This window comes from Carcharhinus amblyrhynchos, chromosome 6 (genome assembly GCF_965287045.1).
Source record: "Carcharhinus amblyrhynchos chromosome 6, sCarAmb.v2.hapA, whole genome shotgun sequence".
NCBI lineage: Eukaryota > Metazoa > Chordata > Chondrichthyes > Carcharhiniformes > Carcharhinidae > Carcharhinus > Carcharhinus amblyrhynchos.
The window spans coordinates 26,400,140-26,424,522 of NC_137329.1; the positions used below are offsets into that span (position 1 = coordinate 26,400,140).

Sequence of the window (24,383 nt, forward strand, 5' to 3'; positions counted from 1 at the left end):
AAGATAAAATTGTACCTGCCTCTACTTGTTGCAGACACTCACCACTCTCTGTGTGAAAAAATTGCCCCTCTGGACACTTTTTTATCTCTCCCCTCTCACCTTAAACCTATGCCCTCTAGCTTTAGACTCCCCTACCTTTGGCAAAAGATATTGACTATCTATCTTGTCTATGCCTCTCATTATTTCATAGACCTCTATGAGATCACCCCTCAGCCTCCTACGCTCCAGAGAAAAAAGTCCCAGTCTATTCAGCCTCTCCTTACAACTCAATCCAACAAGTCCCAGTAGCATTCTAGTAAATCTTTTCTGCGCTCTTTCTAGATTAATAATATCCTTTCTATTATAGGGTGACCAGAATTGCACACAGTATTCCAAGTGTGGCCTTACCAATGTTTTGCACAACTTCAACAAGACACCCCAACTCCTGTATTCAATGTTCTGACTGACAAAACCAAGCATGCTGAATGCCTTCTTCACCACTCTGTTCACCTGTGACTCCACTTTCAAGGAGTTATGAACATGTATCCCTAGATCCCTTTGTTCTATAACTCTCCCCAACGCCCTACCATTAACTGAATCAGCCCTGCCCTGGTTCAATCTACCAAAATGCATTACCTCACATTTGTCTAAATTAAATTCCATCTGCCATTTGTCAGCCCACTGGCCCAATTGATCAAAATCCCGCTGCAATTGGAGATAACCATCCTCACTGTCCACCATGCCACCAATCTTAGTGTCATCTGCAAACATGCTAACCATGTTGCACTGAAGTGTTAAGCTATAATGTCTTGCTCACATATCAGCCAGGAGTTCAACTCAAAAGCTACTCACTGAACCACGGCTGACACACAATATGATACTCAGATTTCAGCTCAACTAGCTAAATGTAAATCTTGGAAAACAATTCGCTTCATTCAAAGAGGAACTTTGCAATCTCATAAAATCAGAGGTGAAACAACAGCTTGAATTTGTATAGCGCCTTTAATGTAACAAAACATCCCATGGTGTTTCAGAGGAGTGTTAGCAGACAAACATTGACACGGAGGTAAAGATGGAGATTAACACTTGGTTAACAAAATGGATTTTGAGGAGCGTCTTAAAAAGGAAAAGGAAATTGGAACCGGGAGGGATTAAAGGAGAGAATTCCTATACATTCCAGACGGTTGAAAGCATGGCCATCAATCGTTGAACAATGAATACTGGTGATGTTCAAGAGCCTGGAATTGAAGGAGAGCAGAGATCTCAGAGATGTGTGAGAAGAGGATTAAGGGATATGAAACAAATGCAGAGGATTAGGATTAAAGAGATACAGCTGCCATGGTAACCAGGCAGGGTGGACGGACCAAATTATTTAATCTTCTTAGAGCCATAGAGCCAGAGAGGCTTAAAACACAGAAGGAGGCTACTTGACCCATTATATTTGTGCCAGCCCTTTGCTAAAGCAATCCTAATCTAATCCTACTGCTCTGCTCTCTCACAGTTTGTATCAATTCCAATCTAATCCCACTGCCCCACTCTGCTCCCATTGCCCTGTACCAATTCCAAACTAATCCCATTGCCTCACTCTCTCCCATATCCCTGGATCGAACCAAAACTATTCCCACTCTCTCCCATTGCCCTGTACCAATTCCAAACTAATCCTATTGCCTCATTCTCTCCCAGATCCCTGGATCGATCCAAAACTATTCCCACTCTTTCCCATTGCCCTGTACCAATTCCAAACTAATCCTATTGCCTCATTCTCTCCCAGATCCCTGGATCAATCCAAAACTATTCCCATTCTCTCCCATAGCCCTGTACTAAATCCAAACTAATCACATTGCCTCACTTCCTCCCATAACCCTGATTCAATCTCAAACTATTCCCCCTGTTCTGCTTTCTCTCCATAGCTGGCATCTTTCTCCGCTTCAAATATCTATCCAATTTTCCCTAAAAAGATGAACTAATCTCTGTTTGAAGGTAGAAGTAGCCAATTGGACACAAAATTGGTTTGACGACAGAAGACAGAGGGTAGTTGTAGAGAGCTGTTTTTCAGACTGGAGGTCTGTGACCAGTGTTGTGCCTCAGGGATTGATGCTGGGTCCACTGTTATTTGTCATTTATATTAATGATTTGGATGACAATTTAGGAGACGTGGGTTAGTAAGTTTGCAGATGACACCAAGATTGGTGGCCTAGTGGACAGTGAAGAAGGTTATCTGGGATTGTAACAGGATCTTGATCAATTGGGCCAGTGGGCTGACAAATGGCAGATGGAGTTTAATTGAGGTAAATATGAGGTGATGCATTTTGGTTGATCGAATCAGGGCAGGACCTACTCAGTTAATGGTAGAGCATTGGGGAGAGTTATAGAACTAAGAGATCTAGGAGTACAGGTTCATAACTCCTTGAAAGTGGAGTCATAGGTGGACAGGGTGGTGAAGAAGGAATTCAGCATGGATGTGTTTCAATGATCAGAACATTGAATACAGGAGTTGGGACGTTTAGTTGAAGTTGTACAAGACATTAGTAAGGCCACACTTGGAACACTGTGTACAGTTCTAGTCAACATATTATAGAAAGAATATTATTAAAGTAGAAAGAGTGCAAAAAAGATTTACTAGGATACTACCCAGACTTAATGGTTTGCATTATAAGGAGAGGCTGGCTAGACTGGAACTTTTTTCCCTAGAGCATAGGAGGCTGAGGGATGATCTTATAGAGGTCTATAAAATAACAAGGGGCATAGATAAAGTAGGTAGTCAACATCTTTTTCCAAAGGTAGGGGAGTCTAAAACTAGAGGGCACAGGTTTAAGGTGAGAGAGGAGAGATACAAAAGGGTCCAGAGGGGCAATCTTTTCACTCAGAGGGTGGTGAGTGTCTTGAACACCTGAGGCAGTAGTAGATGCAGGTACAATTTTGTCTTTTAAAAAGCATTTAGACAGTTACATGGGTAAGATGGGTGTAGAGGGATATGGGCCAAACGCAGGCAATTGGGACTGGCTAAATGGTAAAAACTGGGTGGCATGGACAAATTGGGCTGAAGGGCCTGTTTCCCTGTTGTAAACCTCTATGGCTTGATGAACTCTTTCATGGGTAAAACATTCCCTCCTGTCACAATACTCATTTCTTCAAACTCTCCCCACATCTCCCAGTGCAAACCTTGATCATCCTTGTTTCAGGCTCTCCAACCAGAGGACAGAGTGAGAGAGGGAGGGAAAGAGGAGAGGAGAGAGAGAATGTGACTGGAGAGTTGGGAGAAAGGAGGAGCGGGGTGGAGGAAGAGGGGCAGAAGGAGGGAAGAGATGGGAGACAGGGAGGTGGGAAGAGAAAAAGATGGGAGACAAGGGGCAGAAAGGGAAACAGAGAGAAAAAGGGATGAGAGAACCTAAAATGCTAAAAGGGATTGATAAAGTAAATGTAGACCAAATGCTTCCCCTTGGGGGAAAATCTCAAACAGGAGGTCACAGGTAGAGATTGAGAAATGGTAGATTTAAAACTGCGATGAGGAGGAACTACTGAGGGTGGTGATTTTGATAAACTCACTGCCCCATAGTGCAGTGGAGTCTGAATCATTGAATGGTTTCAAGGAGATAGATATATTCCAGATAAAAAGGGTTAAGGGGATATGGGGAACAGGTAGGGAGGTGGATTTGAGATGAGGGAGAGATCAGCTCGAAGGGCTGAACTGCTCCTAATTCCTATGGCAAATGAGAAGGGGAGGAGACAGAGACAGAGAGCGGGGGGAGAAGAATAGGTGGGAGAGCACTAAAGGAGAGGGTTAGGGCTAGGGGGTGAGAAAACATACTTAATTTTAAAATGTCCAAAGCTAAGGAATTAGCCAATTATTTTTAAGTTTATTTATTTATCAGTGTCACAAGTAAGCTTACATTAACCCTGCAATGAAGTTACTGTGAAAATCCCCTAGTCGCCACACTCCGGTGCCTGTTCAGATACACCGAGGGAGAATTTAGCATGGCCAATGCACCTAACCAGCACGTCTTTTGGACTGTGGGAGGAAACTGGAGGAAACTCATACAGACACGGGGAGAATGTGCAGACTCCACACAGACAGTGACCCAAGCCGGGAATCGAACCTGGATCCCTGGTGCTGTGAGGCAGCAGTGCTAACCACTGTGCCACCGGGGAATGGGGCAGAAGGCGGCAGAGTCTGCCCTGACTCCTGGATGGAACTTAGAGTAAAAAATAGCACCAAAGCACTTTCCCTGCTGAGGTCTGTTCTTTACCTTATCCTGAAGATGTCCAATCTCCTCCTGGAGCCTGATGTTCAGAGACTGCAGTTTGTTCCTCTCCTCTCTCACCTCTTTCTCTTGGGATTCGGCCAGTTTCCGAGCGCAGTCCACCTCCTCAAGGCTGGTGGCAGCTTCCCTCTCCAGTCGCTCCGAGAGTGCTGCCCTGCCCTCCGCCTCCGAGATCTTCAGCCTCAGCTGTATGGAGCAGGAGAAGGGGGAGAAATGGGAATGACGGGAGTGGTGAGAGGGAGGAAGGGGAGGAGTGAGGGGAGGGAAGAATGGGAGAGGGGAAGGGGAGAAGAAGGAGAGGAGAAGAAGAAAAGAAAGAGAAAGGGGAGAGGGGGAGAGGAATTGAGGGAGAGAAAGGTGGAGAAAGATTTAATCCATGATTGATGGAACAAATAAAATTTAAAAGTTTAAGGTTTATTTCTTAGTGTCACAGGCAGGCTTACATTAACCCTGTAATGAGGTTACTGTGAAAATACCCTAGCTGCCACACTCCGGTGCCTGTTTGGGTACACTAAGTGAGAATTTAGCATGGCCATTGCACCTAACCAGCATGTCTGTGGGAGGAAACTGAAGCACCCAGAGAAAACCCATGCAGACACGGGGAGAGCATGCAAACTCCACACAGACACTGACCCAAACTGGGAATGGAACCTTCACTCAAAATAACAAATTTGTTGTAGGGATAGAAAGGAGGCCATTCAGCCCCTCAAACCTGTTCCACCATTCAGTTAGACGATGGCTTTTCTGTATTTTAACTCCATCCAGCAATGCTAACAGTAACTGTGCCCTAATGAGCTGTCACAATAAAGCCCAGTCTGCCCACCAGGAGGTCACTACAGGATGCAGTGATGCTATCGGGAGAGGAGCAGGAGAGATCTCCCAATATTCACCCTCAGCCAACATCACTACCTGCAGAGAAATTGGACACTTATTCTTGCCACTGTGTATGGAATCTTGCTGTGCATGAAGTGCCCTTCATGTTTGCCTAGTCAACAGTGACACAACCTCACGGGACATGAAAGGTTTCAGGACGTATTTCAGAGACTTGCTCAGCCTTTGTTTAATCCTCTTCCTCCCCCACCACCATCTCCACCCTTTAACCAGAGAGGGGAGACACAATTTGTGTGCTTTGTGTTTTAGGAAGTTGGTAACAGCGCTGGTGATGGTGTTAGTGTGCCGGACAGAGCCACACAGTCACATTGGCCAGAATTTTACTGGGGCGGATGGGGTTCACAGAACAGGATTCTCCATTGACCTCGGACAGGATTTTACGAGATGCACCTGAGCAAGGCAAGCAAAATCCCACCCATTGTTTGGGTAAATTACTGGCCTTGCCTTTAAACTGTGGTAGGATAATGGAGAGCTTTAGAAAATGCTCCTGGTACAGTGGCACAGTAGTTAGCACTGCTGTCTCACTTGTGTGGAGTCTGCGCATTGTCCCCGTGTCTGCGTGGGTTTCCCGGGGTCAATAGGTGCTATTCGGATTGGTGGATGGTGACTAGTGGAGTGCCCCAGGGGTCGGTGCTGGGGCCTCAGCTATTTACCATTTATATAGATGATCTGGAGGAGGGAACCGAGTGCAGGGTGTCGAAATTTGCTGATGACACCAAGATTGGTGGAACGGCAAATTGTGCGGAGGGTGTGGAGAGTCTGCAGAAGGATCTAGATAGGCTGGGCGAATGGGCCAGGAAATGGCAAATGGAATTTAATGTTGGCAAGTGTGAGGTGGTCCACTTTGGTAGGAATAATGGTAGGAAGGATTATTACTTACGTGGCGAAAAACTGCAGCAGGCGACGGTGCAGAGGGACCTCGGGGTCCTTGTGCATGAGTCGCAGAAACCCAGCATGCAGGTACAGCAGGTGGTCAGGAAGGCGAATGGGATGCTGGCCTTCATAGCGAGGGGGTTGAATATAAAAGTAGGGAGGTCTTGCTGCGGCTGTATAGGGCATTGGTGAGGCCGCAGCTGGAGTACTGTGTGCAGTTTTGAGCGCCGTACTTACGCAAGGATATTTTGGCCTTGGAGGCAGTGCAGAGGAGGTTTACTAGGCTGATGCCGGAGTTGAGGGGGTTGAGCTATGAGGAGAGGCTGAATAAATTAGGCTTGTACTCGTTAGAGTTTAGAAGAATGAGGGGAGATCTCATTGAGACGTATAAGATGATGAATGGGATGGATAGGATAGAGGTGGAGAGACTCTTCCCGCTCAGAAAGGATAGTAGGACTAGAGGGCACAGCCTCAAGATAAAGGGGGGGCGGTTTAGAACGGAGTTGAGGAGGAACTTCTTCACTCAAAGGGTGGTGAATCTCTGGAATTCTCTGCCCGTTGAGGTGGTGGAGGCTGCCTCGCTAAATATTTTTAAGACGCGGGTTGATGGGTTTTTGATAAGAGAGGGGATTAAGGGTTATGGGGAGAGGGCGGGAATGTGGAACTGAGCCACGACAGATCAGCCATGATCTTATTGAATGGCGGGGCAGGCTCGAAGGGCTAGATGGCCTACTCCTGCTCCTATTTCTAATGTTCTTATTATGTTCTCTGGGTGCTCCGGTTTCCTCTCACAGCCTGAAAGATGTGGTGTGTTGGCCATGCTTAAAAAAATTCTCCCTCAGTGTACCTGAACAGGTGCCGGAGTGCGGTGACTAGGGGATTTTCACAGTAACTTCATTGGAGTGTTAATGTAAGCCTACTTGTGACACTAATAAATAAACTTTCAAACTTTAGTTGGGTGCAATCTTCACTCAGTTTGTCGGAGGAATAGGAGGCCATTCAGACCTTCAAGATTGTCCCACCATTCGCCCAGCTTGGTTCCTCAGAATGGGGCAGGCTTGGTTGGAGGAAGGGGCATCCCTGCAGTTACGTACCTCTTTGATGGTAGCACGCATCTCCTGATTTAAAAGTCTCAGGTTTCTCATGGTCCGCTCACTCTCGGATCGGAGTAATACCTTTTCCACGTGTAGCTCCTTGGTCAACCAATTGTTGGTCTTTTTCAGTTCCTCACATTCCTGACGGTGAAAGGTGCAAAGTGATTTTCCACTCTATTTTGGGGGAATAGTCCTTCTTACCTTCACAGGTAATGTTTAACCTGATGGTGTTTTTCTCCTACAGAAGCTTTCAGTCATCAACCATGGCTTGGGAAAGAAAGCAGTCACTTATGAACACATTGCAAAAATTTAATTAGGATCTCTGCAGTCTCTCGGGTTCATGCACAAATTACAATTGCTTCAACAACAATAACGCCAGATTTTTCAAAATGCAGAACCACAAGAAATTAATTTTCATCCTTTAACTAACCCCTCAAGTCACATACCCATGATTGCTCGCCCTTCATTGTTCACAAGGAGTCAACAAGGTACAAGGTTAGGGGAGACAGCAATGAAATGGAAATATCACTGAACTAGTAATCTAGCCAGGGAAGTCTGGGGACTTGGGTTCGAGTCCCACCATGGCAGGTGGTGAAATTTGAATTCAACGAAAATCTAGAAAAACCATGAAACCACTGCTGATTGTCGGAAAACCCATCTGGTTCACTAATGTCCTTTAGAGAAGGAAATCTACCATCTTTACCTGGTCTGGCCTATATGTGAGGCCAGATACACCTTTTTGATTAGAGATCATCTCCCTCGTGGATTTGGCTGGATTCAGCTGTGGCATCTCGAAAAGCAAAGGAGCCTACATGTGAGGCCAGACCCATATCAATGTGGCTGACTCTTAAATGTCCTCAACTCAAGAGCAATTAGAATGGGCAATGAATGCTGGTTCAGCCAATGATGCCCACATTCTGTGAGCGAATAAACAAAAAAAAGGGTGAGGAGGGATTGCCTGAAAATGAATGGCGAAGTTCAAAATGTGGCAGGCGTGGAGCATCTCATTGTGTGCCCTGCTAAACCATATCCCCCATCAATCAGCCTGGCTATAATTTACAATGCAACTTGCTGGGAATGTGAGCAGATAGGCATGTGGTGGAGGCAAGGAGGACATCTGGAAACTCAGTGAACAACAGGGTCAACAACCTATCTCCTTAACCAATGAGAGGCCGGGAATTCCTCCCCAAAGTCAAAGGACCACCGGCTGGTCTGTCAAATGTTGTGGCCCATCTGCAACAGGAACTGGAAAATCCTGACCAGGGGAATGATGGAGGACAAATCATAGAATCCCTACAGTGCAGAAGGAGGCCATCTGGCCCATTGAATCTGCACCGACATCAATCCCACCCCAGGCCCCAACCCACAATCCCACACATTTATCCTGCTAATCTCTCTAACCTACACATCCTGGGATACTGAAGATCAACTTAGCATGGCCAATGCGCCTAACCCGCACATCTTCGGACTGAGGGGGGAATCCGGAGCACCCGGAGGAAACCCACGCAGACACAGGGAGAACGTGCAAACTCCACACAGACAGTGACCCAAGCCGGGAATCAAATCCAGGTGCCTGGAGCTGTGAGGCAACAGTGCTAACCACGGTGCAGCCTGATGAATTCGTAAAAATCAGGTCTTGAGAGGGTGATATGGAGAGGGAAAGAACAAATGTGACCAAATTTTCCATGGATTTACAGTCCTTGGGTGGAATTTTCCCATCCTGCTTCCCATGGGAATCGTAGCGAGCGGGGGTGGACCACCCAAAGATTCGTCGACTCCGGCCTTGGGGTGAGTACGATCGGAAAATCCAGAGTGGATATCAGCTTCCACTGGGTTCCAGTATTCCCACTTGCTGAGCAGTAATGTTGCGAGACCCTCTCCAGGCACTTGCCTCATGTTTTGGTTTTAAAATCCACCACCAACAGTAAAGCAGGTTCCAATGATTCTCCTTTCCCCCTTTGCCATGCCAGAGAAAATCTCCCAGAACCTGTAGATGACGCAGGATACACCTTTTTGATTAGAGATCATCTCCCTCCTGGATTTGGCTGGATTCAGCTGTGGCATCTCGAAAAGCAAAGGGGCATTTTCCTCTGGTGACCACACATAACCCCTGCCGGATGTCCTTGATGTTCATTGATTTATAGGGAATCCTGTAGCCTGATCTCAAAAATGTCTTCCTCTGTCCTCTTCACCATGGCAACATGAAACATATTAGCCGTGTATCTAGGTAGAAATACTAATTAGCTCCCCTTGACCGCAACTCTTTTTCATCTTGGAAGTTTGCATCATACCCGTTTACAATCCAATAGCTTCACCAGCTTTGGGGAACTTTAGGAGACTCAAGATTTTGCTCATTGGATGATCAGAGGCCTCTGCTGTTGCTTTCAAGTGTAAATATCTTGTACCTTCTTCCCAATTAAGTAATCTAACCTCCCCTTTGATCTCTAACAATCAAACCACCCAAGTTTACTTTGCTATCAGGCAGACTGCAGAACAGGTCACATGACCCCTTCATTTATCCTAAATTTGAAGCTATAGTCCTGAAATATAAAAGTTTAAAATTAAAAGATACATCCCGATATATAATAATCGGATAAAACTCATTGTTGTGACAATTTGTTAAGGAGATAAACTGTTGGTAATTCACTTTTTCTTTATTATTTTGTGGGACATGGTTGTTGCTGGCTGGCCAGCATTTATTGCCCATCCCTACTTGCCCTTGGAGGGCAGTTGAGAGTCAACCACATTGCCGTGGCTCTGGAATCATATGTAAGCCAGATCTGGCAAGGACAGCAGATTTCTTCCTCTAGAGGACATTAGTGAACTGGATGGGTTTTTCTGACAATTGACAATGGTTTTATGGTCATTAGTAGATTTTTAATTCCAGAATTGATTTTTTTTTTTATTGAATTCAAATTCCACCATCTGCTTTGGTGGGATTCCAACCCAAGTCCCCAGAATGTTAGCTGAGTTTCTGAATTAATAGTCTAGTGATAATACCACCAGGTCATCGTCTCACCAACTTTGGTTGACTGTTGCCAAGGGTAACTGGAGATGGGCAGTAAATGTTGACCTTACCAATGACCCTGACCTCTCTGGAGGAGAGGGGGTCTGCAATTGATGCTGACTCTCAAGCACAGGCAAATTCACACAATCTATTTCTGTTGTCCCAGACATCTGCAATTGTACAAATGACTAACTCAACCCAATGCAAAGCACTGATTCTAACAACCCTGATGCATGATTCATGTGTCACTTGAGATGCAAAAAGCTCAAAAATTAAGCCTTTCATTAGCAACAAGATGCCCTGGGATAAGATTCCATCCTGACAGTACACTGCTTAATAAATTAGAGGAGAGGGAATTGGAATGAGAAGCAGGCAGCGTAAGCTTACCTTTGCGGGGGTGGGGGCTGGCGGTGTAAAGGGAGTAAACTGATGTTGAGAGGAATGAAGAACGGTGACTGGGTGGAAGGAGGGAGTGCAATAATTTACAGCCCTTTTGAGTAAAGAACTTTCTCCTCATCTCAGTCCAAAATGATCACCCCCTTCCCCACCCCCCGCATCCTGAAATTGTGTTCCCATGTCTTAGCTTCCCCAGACAGGGCAAACAACTTAGTGTCTACCCTACCAAGCTCCCTCCAAAATTTCCATAGATCATAGAATCCCTACAGTATAGAAGGAGGCCATTTGGCCCCTCAAGTTTGCACTGACCACAATCCCACCCAGGCCCCATCCCCACACATTTACCCTACTAATCCCCCTGACACTAAGGGGCAATTTAGCATGGCCAGTCCACCTAACCAGCACATCTTTGGACTGTGGGAGGAAACCCACGCAGATACAGGAAGAACGTGCAAACACCACATAGACAGTGACCCAAGCTGGGATTTGAACCTGAGTCCCTGACACTATGAGGCAGCAGTGCTAAGCACTGTGCCACCCCACATATGTTTCAATGAGATATTCACTCATTCCAATAAACTCCAGAGAGTTTCTACCCAACATCTCATCATGGGACACCCCAAAGATCAATCTAGTCTTTGTTGCACACTCTTTAAGGCAAAAATATTCATCTTTAAGTAAGGAAACCAAACCTGTACATAGTACTCCAAATGTGGTCTCACCTATAAATTCTCAGCAAGGTTTTTACTCATTAACCAACCTCCTTTGCAATAAAGGCTAAAGCAATTCCTAATTGCTTGCTGCGCCTGCATGTTAACTTTGTATACAAGAACTCCCAAATTCCTCTGAATAATCAGATTTCGGGTTAAGCTCAGACTCACATGAAATGCCAGAGCAAAGCAGGTTGTGAAGCCCTGGGGATTCAGGCTCAAACTCTGAACATGGTTTCCCTGAACTGGATTCAATTTTCCTCCATCCCAAATTGCACCTGAATAAACACAAATCTGCCCATTCAGATCATTTACACAAGTCGGATCAATGAAACGTCTGGGAGGAGAACATTTGGGCTCCACTGTTAGATTTAAAAGTACAATATTTTCTTGATTAGGAATCATAGCTGCCAAAAGATGAAATGGGATCTTGTTCCAGGCTGGGGAAACACTCCAGAGAATTGAATACATCATTTAGGCTGACAAGCCAGAGTAGTACTGAGGGAGTGCAGCACTGTCACAGGGTCAGTGCTAAGGGAATGCCACACTGTCAGAAGCAATGCTGAGGGAGCGCTACACCGTCAGAGGGTCAGTACTGAGGGAGCGCTGCACCGTCAGAGGATCAGTACTGAGGGAGCGCTGCACCGTCAGAGGGTCAGTACTGAGGGAGCGCTGCACTGTCACAGGGTCAGTACTGAGGAGTGCTGCACTGTCAGAGGGTCAGTACTGAGGGAGCGCAGCACTGTCAGAGGGTCAGCACTGGGGGAAGTACTACTGTATCGTTGAAGCTGTCTTTCACGTTTACCCAATCATGTGGATACACAAAATCCCATTGCAAATATTGGAAGATGAATAGTGGGATTCTCCTAATCACCTTGGCCAATATTTACCTCTAAAACAGCTGACCTTGTAATTGATCGTGCTGCTGTTTGTGGGATCTTGTTATGTGCAAATTGGCAACTGAAGTTTCCACATGAAAACAACAACTACACTTTAAAAACTTCTTTGGCTGTAAAATGTTTCAGGAAAAAGTCTAGAATCATTGAATACGTCAGCACTGAAGCAGGCCATTGGGCCCATTGAATTTATGCTAGAGATTTTCACCCAGCTCTTCTGCTCATTCCCTGCATCCTTTAGTATTCCTCTTTTTCAAGCAACAATTTAATTCTTATTACTATTTCTAACTGACCAGAGAAGTGAGTTCTCTATTCCATCAGAATCTTGGGAGACTTGTGTAACTCATTGCGACATTCTCAGTTCTATCAAAAACACACTTGATCCCTCAGTTTTCCAGCAGAAATGTTCCAACGTGGATTCTTTACCTCCCAGATGGGAGCAAAGACTTACCTTCCTTTTGCGCACAAGATCCCCCTGCAGTTGGCGGAAGCGGGAGAGTGCTCCCCCTGGAGACAGAGCACTCACAGGGCGCGTGACACCTCTCAGCCCCTGTCCCTGCACTAGACTCGACTGTGAGCAGACTGAACTGTTTGGGAAGTCTCCTGCTATTGACTGATCCTGCGCTCTCCGGGCTGTGGCGTAAGGCAGGAATCCACCGTTCAAAGTAGCACTGCTCACAGAGATCATCTTCTGGGGGGAGCCAAAATCAGGAGTGGGCTTCCTCACCGTGGACAAAACAGCCAGGCCAGCACTGGGCGATTGTCTCACATTCTTGTAGGCACCCAGTTGCATCCTGAAGGACCTGGAATGGTTAACCTAATGCGATGCTGTCTCTAGCTGCCCTGATACATGATTCATGTGTCATTTGAAATGCGAGTAGGAATGAGCTTGAAACTTAAGCTGTTTATTACGAACAGGATGCCCTGGGATAAAGTTCCATCCTGACAGGTCATTACTTAATGAGTTAGAAGAGAGAGCGATGGAATAAGCAGACTACCCCAAGTGAACTTACCTTTAGCAGAGGTGAGATAACTTAGGCTGATCAAAATGTTTAGAGGAATGAAGGGGAACAACTAGATAGAGGGAAGGTTCCCCCATACACAAAACAGAGCTGGCATCAAACAAGTTGAAAGGTTATTAAAACAGAAAATTCTGGAAGCACTCGGAAGATGTGACAGCATCTCATCAGAACCAACATGGAGAAGAGGAAATAACTTGCTCTTCTGTAGCATGTTTCGCAATCTCAGGAAATCCCCAAAGCGTCTTATGTACAGCCAGTGAAATACTTCTGAAGCGTAGTCACTGTGATAATATAGGGAAACATGCAATCACTACACACACAGCAAGCTCCCACAACCTGCAATGCGATAAGGACCAAGTAATCTGTTATATGACCATGAAGCCATTGTCGGAAAAACCCATTGGGTTCACTAATGTTCACTTCAGGGAAGGAAATCTGCCATCCTTACCTGGTCTGGCCTACCTGTGACTCCAGGGCCACACAGCAACGTGGTTGATTCTTAAAATACCCTCAGGGACGGGCAATAAATGCTGGTCCAGCCAGCGACGCCACATCCCAGGAACAAATAAAAGAAAATCCACAGCTCTCTGGGCTGGAGAGTTCATCTGCGTGAAGAAATCTTATCTCATTTCAATGCTAACAACTGGTTCCTTACCATGAGATTGTGAGCCGTGTTGTAGACTCGACAGATCATTAAAAAGATTTGATGGGGAAAACAGCCTCTGGATGGCTTGGAGTCAACTGAAAGCATCGCAACTTAAGATGTTCGGCAATGATGTTAAGATTTAGGGTACCTGGGTGGATACATGGAGTTAAGAAATATACTGATTAGATATGAATGGTGGACCAGGCTGGCAGATTGAATGATCTAATCTTGTCCCCAAGATCCTCTACCCTGTAAAGCCTGCAGTTCTGTCTTTCTGTGGGTCATTCTGTCTCCTTTTGCTTGATTGAGACAGTCAGCTGCTCAACTATACAAGGTACATTCACCAAGACTTGTAATGACTCTGATCCCTCATGGCCAAGTGCATATAATAGGGGTTAACAACTTATTGCCCCCAAAACCTCTGACTTGGTGGGGGAGCAGGGCGGGGTGAGTTGGGGAGGGGATTGTTAGTTCAACAACAGAACCTAAACCTGTCACGCACACTTCAATCCACACACGCCAACCAACTCTTTACTACAAACAAGCAAACCAATTATTCAAGAGGAAACTTTCATTTTAAATGAAACATTTATTTAACAAATATTTGTAAGCATCCCTTGGTTTACAAGAGCTTCCAGAAAAAGAAATCAGAGGTCACATTTATCAATGTCTATAGTGCCTGTCTGCTAAAATATTGGCTCTTTTCTGATGAACATGAACCATGGTCTAGCCTGCATCAGTTTGACTGACTCTCCCAAAGCGTTTTATCACTTTTAACAGCACCCAACTGCCATCAAACCTTGGACTATCTCTGGTACGAAACATAGAGTCAAAAATAAATTCACAAGTAGATATCACAATCCTCTGTCAAAATATGAAAAGCCAGGTTTCACAGTTTCCAATAAAATAAATGACTTCTTCTCTAAACTTCAGCACTGACTTTAGTTCTCAGATCAGCCAAACTCAGTCTGGATTTTGAGGCCAACCGAGCATGAAGGAAACGGAGTGAGTGAGTATCAGTCACTATCATCATCCGATTGTGCTGGAGAGACGGATCCTTGACGAGCACCTCCATGACTGGATTCTTGATCTGATTCAGCGGCTGAGGCCTGGCCTGAACCACCTCCATCAGAAGATCTCTGTTCTGAATTGTTCGTGGCTCGCGAGGCAGGGCGAGACTCATCCTCTGACGATGAGCCAGCAGACCTGCTCCTATCTGAGCGATCAGACTGAGGCCGCTCACTGGCCGACTGCTCGCTGTCCGAGCCAGCGACTGAACGTGCAGCCCCCGACCTTGGGCTGCTGCCCACCTCGCTGTCAGACTTGTTCTGGTTCCGGCCATCCTCAGACTCGCTCTCGGACACGATCCGCTTCCTGTGCTTGTCAGCTGATTCTTCCTCATCTGAACCGCTGCCCTGTGCGTTTCTGGAAAGAACGAAGTGGCAGTCAGGCTGTGGCCACGCTCTTGTTATGATGCAGCTACACTACAGCCATGTTATGTTACACAGTGATTATGCTAATAGTTAACACCATGCCCTGTGGCTATACAGTGGCCCATGTTATGGTAATGCTCAGATCCCTGTGAATGGCTCGCAACACGTACTGTGCCCCAAAACCCCTTGGTTGATAAGAACATATGAAATAGCAGCTGAAACGATGCCATACAGTGCCTCAAGCTTGCTCTGCCATTTAATAAAATCAAAACTGTTCTCCTACCACAATTCCACTTTCTGACCCCATCCTAATATCCTTTAATTCCCAAAACAATTGTTGAACTAAGTGGTGAATATACTGAATGGCGGAGTAGCCACAACTTTCTGGAGCGGAGAATTCCAAAGAATCACATCCCACTAAGTCATCTCGGTCCTAAATGTCTGACTAATATTCTGACACAATGCTACCTTTGTTAAACTCAATGGAGGGGAGAAACAGCTTCTGCAAAACCTCCTAATAATTCCATATGTTTCAATCAGATGATTCTTTTGTACCCAGGGATATAGGCCCATTGTGTTCAAACTCTCCTCACAGCACAATCCTCTCACCCCAGAAATCAGTCTAGCAAACCTATGTTGTACTTCCTCTGGGAAAATGTATTCTCCCTTGAGAAATAAAACCACAACTGTCTGCAGAATCCAGGTGTGGTCTCTGAATTGCAGCAATTCTTCCTTAATCTTATACTGCAACCCCCTTAACCACTTGAGCAATAACCATTTGCTTTCCTCATTGGTTTCTGTATCCACATTAACTTTCTGTGGTTTGTGTACAAGGGCCTCAAAGTTCCACTGAATCCCTCCATTTACTATGCCTATTCTGCTTTTCCAATATTTCTACAGACTGGATAATTACACACTTCCCTACATTATACTGCATCTGCCAAGTCCTCACCCAATCATTTAACTGGTCTATCTCTTAACCATTTGTATAGGCCTGCTCATATCCCACTTATCATTCGAAAGGACGGAATACTAGTTTCACTGAGTCATTCATTTGTGGGACATGGGCGTCACTGGCTGGCCAGCATTTATTACCCATCCCTGGTTGCCCTTGGAGGGCAGCTGAGAGTCAACCACGTTGCTGTGGTTCTGGAGTCACATGCAGGCCAGACCAGGTAAGGACAGCAGATTTCCTTCCCTAAAGGGTTCTTCCCGACAATTGACAATGGTCACCAGTAGATTCTTAATTCCAGATTTTTTGTATTGAATTCAAATTCCACCATCTGCCATGGCGGGGTTCGAATCCAGGTCCCCAGAACATTTGCTGAGTTTCTGGATTAATAGTCTAGCTATAATACCACAAGGCCATCGTCTCCCTCAGAACACCTAGGAATACCTATTTCTAACCTATTCTGCCTCATTTCCTATAGATTCCAGGGTCTGGATAAGTCCAGAGGCCTGGAGTGCTTCTGATTGTTGGGTTTTGAATTGAAGCAATTGGCAATTTGCTGCACAGGGAACCAGGCTGGACACAAGCAACGGCCCTTTAAGATGTGTGCCAACATGCCAGTCCCACAGCAAATAGGTGACCACAGAAAAATATTTATAACCCCAGTTAGCCACCGGCTAGAATCGTAGAATCTTACAGCTCAAAATGAGGCATTTGGCCCATCACTTGCTGCTGGCTCTTTGAAAAAGTAATCGAATTAATTCCACATCCCTCTGCTCTTTCCCCCACAGCTCTGGGAATGAAGAATTGGAGTGAAAGCACCAAGCATGCAGACAATCTCTTATATAACATTTCAAAGTATGAGAAAACTTGAGTAAAATTCTCACTAGTGTACTGGCCTGCCTCATGCTGATACAGGGCTGTTGAAGCTACTACCCTGTATCTCAAGTACAACATTCACTAAAACTTCTTAAATAAATCTGCAAACTCAGGTCTGAATTGTTAAACTTCTCCTGTTCTCATAACAATGTTTTTCCTTCCTTTTCTTGCTAAGTTTCTTCACTCTTACTTGGCATGTGGTCCTCTTTGTGTCTTGTCTGTTAGTTGACTGTGTGGATATTGGAGAATATAGAATTTACAGCCCAAGAGCAGGCCATTTGGCCCAAAAAGATTAAGTGCAGCAACTCACCAAGGCTCGCTATCACTCCCTTCTCAAGGGCAATTAGGGCTGGGCAATTTATCTCATCACCAATGACCAGGTCTGATGAATGAATGCGTTTTTATGATCCACAGAAGTCTCTTCCTAGTCTACATCACTTCACCCTATCAGCATTTTCTCATGTGTTTATCTAGCTTCCCCCTAAGTGCATCTGTACTATTATCAACTGCTTCCTGTGATCGCGAGTTCCACGTTCTCACCAGTCAAACTTGACCTCCTTTCTTCCAGTTTTTCTCCTTACGCAGAGACATTGAGATCCCCAGCAACAGGGAGCAGGAATCAGGCCAGCATCTTGCTCACCAGACGAACGCACTGAGCCACTGAGGGGAGGGCATGGCACCATCATGGTACGTAAAGCTGAGAGATTGTGAGGAACTTCTCACGATATTTTCAAAATCAACAGCCTTCTAAATGAGAAACCAACTTCCATCCCCTTTTTCCATTGACTGCATTTGATTTGTTCTGACATTAAACATAAAGAACAATGCTGACAAACAGACTTAGACACATGTGTGCGCGCGTGCGCGCACACACACACACACACACACACACACACACGTAGCTACCTACCCTTCCGCTATCTTCAGAGCCCCCTCATCAGAGGAATCGTCACTGGATGAAATGATTGCTTTTGATTTGATTTTACCCTTCATGGAAGGTGGGAGCCTTTCGGGTTTGATCTGAGGAACAAGCAGATGTTTAATTCCATCAAATGATACATTCCGAACACATTTGTCTAATATACAGGGTCATGTTCAACTGCAAAGGAAGAAAAAGTACACATAATTAAACAGTATGGATCAGAAGTTGAAAACTGCCTTCATTCAACCAGCACAACTATGATTCTATGAACCCTTTCCAAGTGATTGACACAAACCTTCTCTTTCTTCTTGCGCTCTCCTGCTTTTGGTCTGCGTGGTTTCTTAGCTCTTGAGCCAGGTTCCTCATCATCACTGCCATCCTCAGCAGTTCTCTGGGGTCTGTTCAGAAGGAAGGGGGGAATCCAAAGGCAGAAAGGGTGCGGGGAGGAACAATAAGAGAGCAGGGAGGACAAGAGAGTGGTGAGAAGAACGAGAGGGAGGGAGAACAAGACACCAGAAGGGAAGACATTGAGAGGGAAGCATGAGAATAAGAGGGAGGGAAAAGGAGACAGCAAAAGGGAGGAGATTGAGAGGGAAGGAGAAGAATGAGATTGGTAGGTGAAGGAGGGCGGGGAAAAAGAAAGGGAACAGAGGAAGGGAGAAACAAGAGAGGGAGGGACAGAAGTAGGCAGAAGGAGTGGGCAGGGTGAGGAAGGGGAAGAAACAGTCGTTAAATGACTAGTTTACACATCATATTGCCACAGTTCAGGGATGCTGAAACATTTTGTGTCAGATGTACTCAGAACCTCAAGGAGGTAAGTTTCAGGCGTCTATCCGACAGCTTCATGATCACTTTTAATCATATCAGCTTTTTACTTCCAATGATTTTCATTTCAAGGTCTGAATTTAAATTCTCAAACTGGGATTGAGAATTTAGGACTTGAACTTTTATCCTTTTGAGGCAATGTATGCCAGATTAAATATAAATTTTAAATCTGAGATTGACAGATGGGGCGACATGGCGGCACAGTGGTTAGCACTGCTGCCTCACATTGCCAGGGACCTGAGTTCAATTCCCAGGCTGAGTCACTGTGTGGAGTTTTCACGTTCTTTCCATGCCTGCGTGGATTTCCTCTGGTTTCCTCCCACAGTCTGAAAGACGTGTTGGTTAGGTGGACTGGCTATGCTAAATTCTCCCTCAGAGTACCTAAGCAGGCGTCACAGTGTGGCGACTAGGAAATTTTCACAGTAACTTCATTGCAGTGTTAATGTAAGCCTACTTGTGACACTAATAAACTATTTTTTTTTACTTTTACCAGATTGTTATCCAAAGATATTAAAGGCCCATATTGAGTTAGATCACAGATCAGCCCTGATCTCACTGAATGACAGAACAGGCTTATGCACATAAATGGTCTTCTCTGGATTATTACCATCAGGACCACTGTGCTGATGTATTGTGCAAATCTTGACACAGCTTCCACAAAAGCTCATATCAAGAACATCAGGTACAGAAAACAATTAAATAGGCTGTTGGATTTTTGGTCTTTATACACAGAGGCTTAGAATAATTAGGGGTAGAAGTCACACATCAGCAAGACAAAACTCTGATACAGGAAGCCATTCTGAGCACCACACATCAGGACAGATATATTTGCCTTGGAGGAAGTGCAGCACAGGTCAATGAGAGTGATAGCTGGATCCCAAGATTCAAATTCCAAGGAGAAATTGCAGAAACCAGTGTTGTAGTCTCTGGAATTTAGAAAGCTAATAATGTTTTCAAAATATTAATTACATGGGTAAGATGGCTATAGAGGGATGTGGGCCAAATGTTGCAAGTGGGACTAGCTTCGGGGTTTAATAAAAAATGCAGCATGGAAAGTTGGGCCGAAGGGCCTGTTTCCATGCTGTAAATCTCTATGATTCTATTAAGGGGAACAGATAGGATTGGTAGGGAGAAGCTATTCCTACCAATTGGGAGTCTAGGGGTAGGCAAAATTGTTTTAAAATTAGAGTCAGACCTTTTGGAAGTGAAATGAGGAAACATTTCCTCACAGAAGGTGAGAGATTTCCTGTCAGATCAAATATAAATTTTGACACTGAGATTGAGAGATTTTTGATATCCAGAGGTGTTAAAGGATATGGAGCAAAGGCCCATAATGAGTTAGATCACAGATCTGCCCTCATCTCACCGAATGACGCAACAGGCTTGTGCGCGTAAATGGCCTTCTCCTGTTCCTATGTTTCCATATCTGCCCTCCACTAAGCCGATTCACAGTTAATCCTTTTGCCACTTACACAGATCTTTCTCTATACACAAAGAGAAAGAGTATACAAATAGTTCAGAAAAAACAAAGTCTGTACATTGTTTTCCCTCCAAGGATATTGGCATCACTGGCATGTCATCCATCCCTAATTGCCCTTGAACTGCGCAGCTTGCTTGGCCATTGCAGAAGGCACTAAGGGTCAACCAGATTGCTGTGGATCTGGAGTCACATGTAGATCAGATCGGGTAGGAATAGCTGACTTCCTTTCTGAAAGGACATGAGTGAACCAGATGGAATTATATGACAATCGACAATGGTTTCATAGTCTCCATTGTATATCTCTATAAGTCCAGATTTACTGACTGAATCTAAATTCCACCAGCTGCGTTGATGCCTTCTGTCGAAGTGAACCCTTGGGTTTGTGCCCCTACGTACCGCTTCCTCTTCGTCTTCCTTTTCTTTTGAGTGGTGTCTTCATCTCCGTCCTCAGGTTCACTGCCACTTGCTCTCTGCTTCTTCTTCTTCTTGGGCAGAGGCAATTCATCATCAGAATCATCGTTAACAAACTCTTCAAACTCTCCTTTCTTCCCACGCTGCCAGCAAGAAAACAAACATGCATTGGAGAAATATGGCAACAAAAAGGCCAATAAAGACATTATGGTCACAAAGATACTATGAGAAATGGTCACAGAAACCCGCTGCGAGGAAGGTGGAATCACTAGGCTTGTGGATCCAGTTAGGACTAATTTCTCAGGTGAAGTAAAGGCGGACAGACTGAGCAGAGTTTCTGTAATGAATGTGTGTGGAAGAAAGTTAAGACCTTTCTCTCACCTTTCCACCTCCCTTCTTCTTCTCCTTCGAAGTCTCCAGCTCTTCATTGAACACCAATAAATTCCTGGTTTTCTCCAAAAACTGACTTCGTTGCTCCAGTAACTTGCGCTGCTCATTTAACTCCTTCTGTTTTTTGTCTTCCTAATGGGAGAGAGAAACACACACACACTTTGTCAGCTAAAAGAAATCGGTGAAATGTGCGTCAGAAACACTGAGAAAAAGAAATCAACGATTTACTGTCATGTATGCTCATCCTAAAGTTATCTTTAATAATAGAGATTTTTAAAATGATGGAGGTTTGATAAACATAGAGATAGTGTTTCCACTTGTGAGGAAGAATGGAACCAGAAACCATCAATACAACGTAGTCACCAAGAAATCAAATATGGAAATCAGAAGAAATCTCTCTACCCTGAAAATGATGAGAATGTGGAACTCACTACCATTGGGAGTGGCTGAGGTAACTATCAGATGCATTTAAGGGGAAGCTGGAGAATGGTAAATAAGATTGGCGAGTTGCAAATGCAAATTACCTGGAATACAAAGCTGTGGCAATAACAGAATCCTGGTTCAAAGAAGTACAAGACTGGATATTAAATATTCCTCAATACCAGGTGTTCAGATCGGAAAGAAAGGAAAGCAGGGACGTAATACTGATTCAGGATAATATTGAAGAGAGGATGTCCCAGATGGGGTCAAGGACACAATCTATTTGATTAGAGCTAAGGAACAAAAATGGCACAATTACATAACTCAACGGAGGAGACGGTGATGTAGTGGTAACATCACTAGGCTAGTAATCTAGAGCTCCAAGGTTATGCTTTGGGGTCTTGGGTTCAAATCTCACCACAGCAGATGGTAAAATTTGAATTCAATAAAAAAATCTGGAATTAAAAATCCAACCATAAAACCATTGTCAATTGTTGTAAAAACCCACGTGGTTCACTAATGTCCTTTAGGGAAGGAAATCTGCTGTCTTTACCCTCTTTCAGAGAGTTGATTATTCTGCATCATAGGGATCCTATGGAATGTATTCCACCGGGGTACATAAGTAGTAAAAGGGTGGTAAAAAGCAGAGTGTGGCCAATTAGGGATAAAAAAGGGGAGTTAAGCAGGGAGGGAGGGGGCATGGCCGATGTGTTAAATTAATTCACTGAATCTGCCTTTACCAAGGAAGGTGATGTTGCCTCCCCAGGTAATGTTGAAAAAGGCTTAAAATTGCAAAGGAGGTGGTATTGGCCAAGCTTTCTGTTTTTACCAGAACCAGCTGAGATGCATCCAAGGATGCTGAAGGAAGTAAGAGTGAAAATTACAAATGCATGGGCCATAATTTTCCAATTTTCTTTAGGCTCAGGAGTGGTGCCTGAGGATTGCAGAATTGAAAATGTTACACCCTTCTTCAAAAAAAAATGGTGTAAAGATAATGCCATCAACTACAAGTCAGTCCATTTAACCATGGTGGTGGGGAAGCTTTTAGAAATGATAGTTTGGGACAAAATCAATAGTCACTTGGGTAACATAAGAACTAAGGGTTAATTAAGGAAAGCCCTCATGGATTTATTAACTAACTAGCTTGAGTATTCTGATGATGTAACAGAGAGTTGATAGGGCAATGCTGTTGATGTGGTGCACATGGTGCATGCTCATTTGATGAAGTGCCACACACTGTCTTGTGAAAAAAGTTCAAGTTCACAGAACAAAAGGGACAGCAGTAATATGGATAGGGAATTGGTTGAGTGACTGGAAGCAAATAGTGATGAACAATTTTGTAGGCTGAAAGAAGGTTTAGAATAGAGTTCCCTGCTCTTCTTGATGTGTATTAATGACCTAGATCTTGGTACAATTTCAAAACTTGTGGATGATAAGAAACTTGACAGTATTGTGAACCATGAGGAGAATGGTACAGAACTTCAAAAGCACATGGATGGTGGAATGGATGGACAGGTAGCAGATTAAATTTAACACAGCGAAGTGTGAAGTGATTGACTTTGGTAGGAAGAATGCAGAGAGGCTATATAAACTAAAGGTAACAATTCTAAAGGGGGTACGAAAGCAGAGGGACCTACTGTGTATATGCATAAATCATTGTAGGCAGCAGGACAAGTTAGAAGAGCAGTTAATAAAGTATATGGCACCCTGGGCTTTACTAATAGGGGCAAAGAGCACAAAAACACGGAAGTTACGTTAAGTCTGTATAAAACACTGGTTCAGTCTCACCTGCAGTGTTCTACGCAATTAAAGGTACTACATTTTAGGAAGGATGTGAAGGGAATAGCGAAAACGTGGAAAAGATGCACAAGATTGAGTCCAGGGATAGATTGCAGATTTGTTCGGGGTATTCAAATTCACAAAGCATTCTCTTACAGAGAACAGAAGGAGAAACCACTCCTATTGGTGGAAGAATCGAGAACCAGAGAGCAAAAGAGGCCCCTGCAACAGATGAAAAACCTTTTTCATTCAGCGACTGGTTAGTCTGGAATGCATGATCTGGCAGTGGGGTGGAGATGGTCAACTGAGGCTTTCATCACAGAATTAGATCATTGTTTGAAAAGGAAAGATTTATAATGTTATGGGGACCAGTTCAACTGCTCCTCCGTAGGGCCACCACTGACATGATGGGCCAAAGGTCTCCATCTATGCTTTAATGATTCTGTGATTTTGTGAGGAAGAAAGGAATAGGAACACATACAGATAGACAGGGAGTGAGGAAGGATGGCAGGAAACATGGATGGAGCAATATTGCTGGCATGGATTGTTGGGCCAAATGGCCTGTTTTTGATTTACTTGACATTATAATAGGGTAGCAGGGTCATTTCAGACCTCAGAGGGGGTTGTCCCTGCCTTTCGCAAATTGTCCCAGGGCCATGTAAGGATGTCATGTTTAGAGTCATGGTCGACAGTAGATTATTGATGGTGAAAGAGGAAGAACTAGAACTTTGAGAAATAATGGTTGCCCATAGGCAGAGGACCCTTCTGGTCAAAGTCTTGTGATTCCTTTTGAGCATAAGAACACAAAAAAATAGGAGAAACAGGCCATTCAGCCCATCATGTCATTCCACTATTTAGTATGATCATGGCTGATCTTTCAGCTCAACTCTGCTATCTTGCCAGCTCCCCACGTCTCTTAATTTCCTAACATACCAAAATTCTATGGATCTCAGTCTTGACTATACTCAACAAATGAGCATCCATAACCTTCTGGAGTAAAGAATTCCAAAGATACACAATCTCATGATTGAAGAAATTTCTTTTCACCTCAGTCTGAAATAGACAAACTCTTATCCGGAGTGCCCATGTTCTAGATTCCCCAGCCAGGGGAAATGATCC

At 44.5% G+C, this 24,383-nt stretch overlaps 2 protein-coding genes across 2 annotated transcripts in view; both read right to left on the reverse strand.

The window, feature by feature from the left end:
• Positions 1-12,901, reverse strand: part of LOC145343660 (uncharacterized) — a 28,725-nt gene extending 15,824 nt beyond the window's left edge. Inside the window, exons 1-3 of the mRNA XM_080189827.1 lie at positions 12,560-12,901; positions 7,100-7,240; positions 4,227-4,427 (exon numbers count right to left, since the gene is read on the reverse strand). Coding sequence (XP_080045953.1) covers positions 4,227-4,427; positions 7,100-7,240; positions 12,560-12,901 — 684 coding nt within the window. The remainder of the gene's footprint in view (positions 1-4,226; positions 4,428-7,099; positions 7,241-12,559) is intronic.
• A 1,449-nt stretch (positions 12,902-14,350) lies between these two features.
• ctr9 (CTR9 component of Paf1/RNA polymerase II complex) overlaps positions 14,351-24,383 on the reverse strand; it is a 54,714-nt gene continuing 44,681 nt past the window's right edge. Inside the window, exons 21-25 of the mRNA XM_080190081.1 lie at positions 21,057-21,197; positions 20,661-20,818; positions 18,255-18,357; positions 17,948-18,057; positions 14,351-15,201 (exon numbers count right to left, since the gene is read on the reverse strand). Coding sequence (XP_080046207.1) covers positions 14,793-15,201; positions 17,948-18,057; positions 18,255-18,357; positions 20,661-20,818; positions 21,057-21,197 — 921 coding nt within the window. The 3' untranslated portion in view covers positions 14,351-14,792. The remainder of the gene's footprint in view (positions 15,202-17,947; positions 18,058-18,254; positions 18,358-20,660; positions 20,819-21,056; positions 21,198-24,383) is intronic.